This window comes from Neodiprion fabricii, chromosome 4, assembly GCF_021155785.1.
Source record: "Neodiprion fabricii isolate iyNeoFabr1 chromosome 4, iyNeoFabr1.1, whole genome shotgun sequence".
NCBI classification, from domain to species: Eukaryota; Metazoa; Arthropoda; class Insecta; order Hymenoptera; family Diprionidae; genus Neodiprion; species Neodiprion fabricii.
The window spans coordinates 11,880,341-11,883,289 of NC_060242.1; the positions used below are offsets into that span (position 1 = coordinate 11,880,341).

A 2,949-nucleotide genomic window follows, 5' to 3' on the forward strand; every position below is an offset into this window, starting at 1 on the left:
GTGGTTCGCCGCAAACGCGGAAATGAACGGCACCGGTTCATCGGCAGAATCGTTGAGAATCAACGACTCGAACTCGACCGGGTGCGGCATTGCGAGAGAAATTGCATCACTTACCATTGTATGGACTGCGCAATCATCCACTGGACCTTCCACATATGTGGATGAAGTTCGGACTTCCGGGTGGTCCTTCGAATCGTCAACACTCGAGAAACATAAGAGCAATCGCCTGTTGCGGAAAAGTCTGTTGCCAATGAAGTACATCGGGCTGAAATGCTCCCGGCACAAACCCCACGTCACAATCGTTTAAAAAAATGTTGTTCAGAAAACCTCCAGAAAACTTTATTTTTTCTACTATGAAATTGATGTAAATATATTTGCAAGCAAGTGCAATGATTTTTTTTTTCAATTGTCTCTTCGAAAATTTCTGTTTTCGAGAATTCATATAGGTTCAATTTCTGATCTAATACCCCGCATATTTCTTAGATGCAACACGGAATATTTCTCCGAACATATATCAAAAAATTCACCCTTCACAATTTTACCAAAATTATAAAATTTGAATTTAAAATGGAGTGAAAATTCTGAACAATTTCATACATGTTCAGAGAAATGAACCAATTTATTCTATAATATAAGAAAAGAACATTAACGGAAATTTGTTTAACAATTTTTTCCCACCATAATTTTTTTACAAGTTTTTCGCATTATCAAGAGACACGGCAGACGTTTCTCGGCAGACGTCTGCCACAGGGCAGGCGTTTCTCATGATGCATGAAAGCACTCATTTTTCATTTAGGAAATGAAATTTAAAAAGAAAAATTTTCTATGCCGGATAGAATCGAGAAAAAAGAACCAAAAATGAAAAAAAAATTAAGAAAAAATTAAGAAATAAACATACCAAGCATTCTTCAGTACATCCTTTTTCGCATAGCGTTAGTTATTTTAGATTTCTCTGTTCTCCGAGATTCTTGCACTTTTCTATTTCGAAAAAAAATGCAAATAATCACAATGCAACATTTACCGGTATTTTTTACCCACGCATCAAGGCGGCAATCTCCTGCCACAGGAAACCTTTGAAGTTCTATTCTCGTAAATTTCGAATTCTTACAACCACGGTAAGCGCAGAGATCGCGCGCACGTTGCAGTTTGTTTCCATCCATTTGTATGTTTTTCGACGCAACAAAGCACATACAGAAGTCACTCCCTTATTACGAGATTACGATGTTGAGTATTTGTAACACGAGTGGCGACTGACAATCGAAAATTGGTAGATAGATTTGGGGGAATCCGTGATCGCATCCAAAGCCATACATCGTAAACTTCGTCGTTTCGGGATATATTTCGAGATATACATGCAAAATTTCTCATGAATAATTGAATCGAGAGTCGACCGGCGACGTCGAAGTATAATGCAAAAGATAATGAACCGGGTCGATTGTGATAAAAAAAAAAAATCGATGGGCTTTCAATTTTTGGATCCAATATTTTCGGTGGGTAAACGACCAAAGGGGGGTATGACTCCGCCTGAAAGGAGGAAAATGTTGAATATTCCATACGATCATATATGTATATATTAGGGTGCTTTTTTTCGAGTATTTTTTTTTCGGTCCCATCGTGAAATTTTTTTGGAAAAACGAAAAAAAAAATTCCCAGACAGTTTGGGCCCTTAATATTAATATTGTTACAAAGCGTGAAATCACCCGTTTTGCCCCCTCTTTAATGATCTAGTAGTCAGCATAGACAGAAGACGTTTATAAACCTCTTGTGTCTTTCAAAAGAATAAGGTTGCTGCGTCAACCAACATTATTGCAAAAACAGTCTTGTTTCAGACTTCAAACGAGAAACACATATCTTGCATTAAAGCATTTTTCACGACATTTTATTCACGCTCTTGATTTTTTTTGACTTGATAATTAAACTCGCGGATCCATATTTATTTTTCGTAACGTCAAAGTACGTTACATTGGTGTCAGAAGCGGAATCTTGAGTTTTTTCTCAATTAGGTCAATTCAGTGAGTGAAATAAATTATGAGCAGCAGTCGTTTGACGCGCTCACGTCGAAGGGAAAGTGGCGGAGAAGAACCTTTCATCATGGAGAATCCGCGGGTCCCTGAAACGATTTCATCACCTTCAGTGGACCCCCATCCAATTCCTTTGACAGTCTCTCAGATTGATTTGCTGAAGATCATATCTCAACAACAAGAAGCCGCTGAGCGTCAACAACAGCAACTTCTTCAGCTGCTTCTTGATCAACAAGAGCAGCGAAAAAGAGAACAAGAACAACGAGAAAGGAAAATTGCCTTTCAGTTGGAGCAGCGCAGGCCTAGTAGAGAAGCACAAGAACGATCCGAAACCAGTCCGCACGAACTGTTCCGGACGACTGTGGCAGCTCTTCAGGCTGTTCATCGGGTGAATGGCTCAGGAGAACCGGCTGTCACCCCACGAGGTTCCAGAGTCGTTACTACGCTTCCCTCTCCTGTTCCCTCTCCTGTTCCCGTTCCCGCTGTTCGACAGGTCTAACATCCAGGACAGTTCCAGGATGTACGAGACTCAAGGTCTGTGCCTTTTATTAGGGGAATAGATGAATCCCCAACTGGTGGAGTAACAGTTAATAATGAGGTTGGCTTTTCCGAGCCTTTGCCTCACGTTCAACCTCGTTATTCCCATATAAACCAATTGAGTAATACAAGATTTCCTGGGGTTGCTTCTCAAATTACGAGAAACCTTTTTATCCTTCAAAACCGCCAATTTTTGATGGAAAGATTCCATGGGCAGATTATGAACGTCAGTTTATTACGATTGCAAAACATAACCAGTGGGACTCCGCCATGAGGGCCCACAGTCTTGCCTCTTGTCTTCGAACGCCGGCTTTGAATGTTTTGACGGCATTGTCTGAGGAAGAAATTTCCGATTATGAAAAACTTAGCTGCGCGCTTGAATAGAGATACG

At 40.3% G+C, this 2,949-nt stretch overlaps 1 protein-coding gene across 1 annotated transcript; it reads left to right on the plus strand.

Annotated features, from left to right (window-relative positions):
• Positions 1 to 2,091: 2,091 nt before the first annotated feature.
• On the plus strand, positions 2,092 to 2,520 carry LOC124180634 (protein lag-3-like). Its single transcript, XM_046566384.1, has one exon. The coding sequence runs from the start codon at positions 2,092 to 2,094 to the stop codon at positions 2,518 to 2,520; it is 429 nt and encodes a 142-aa protein (XP_046422340.1).
• Positions 2,521 to 2,949: the final 429 nt, after the last annotated feature.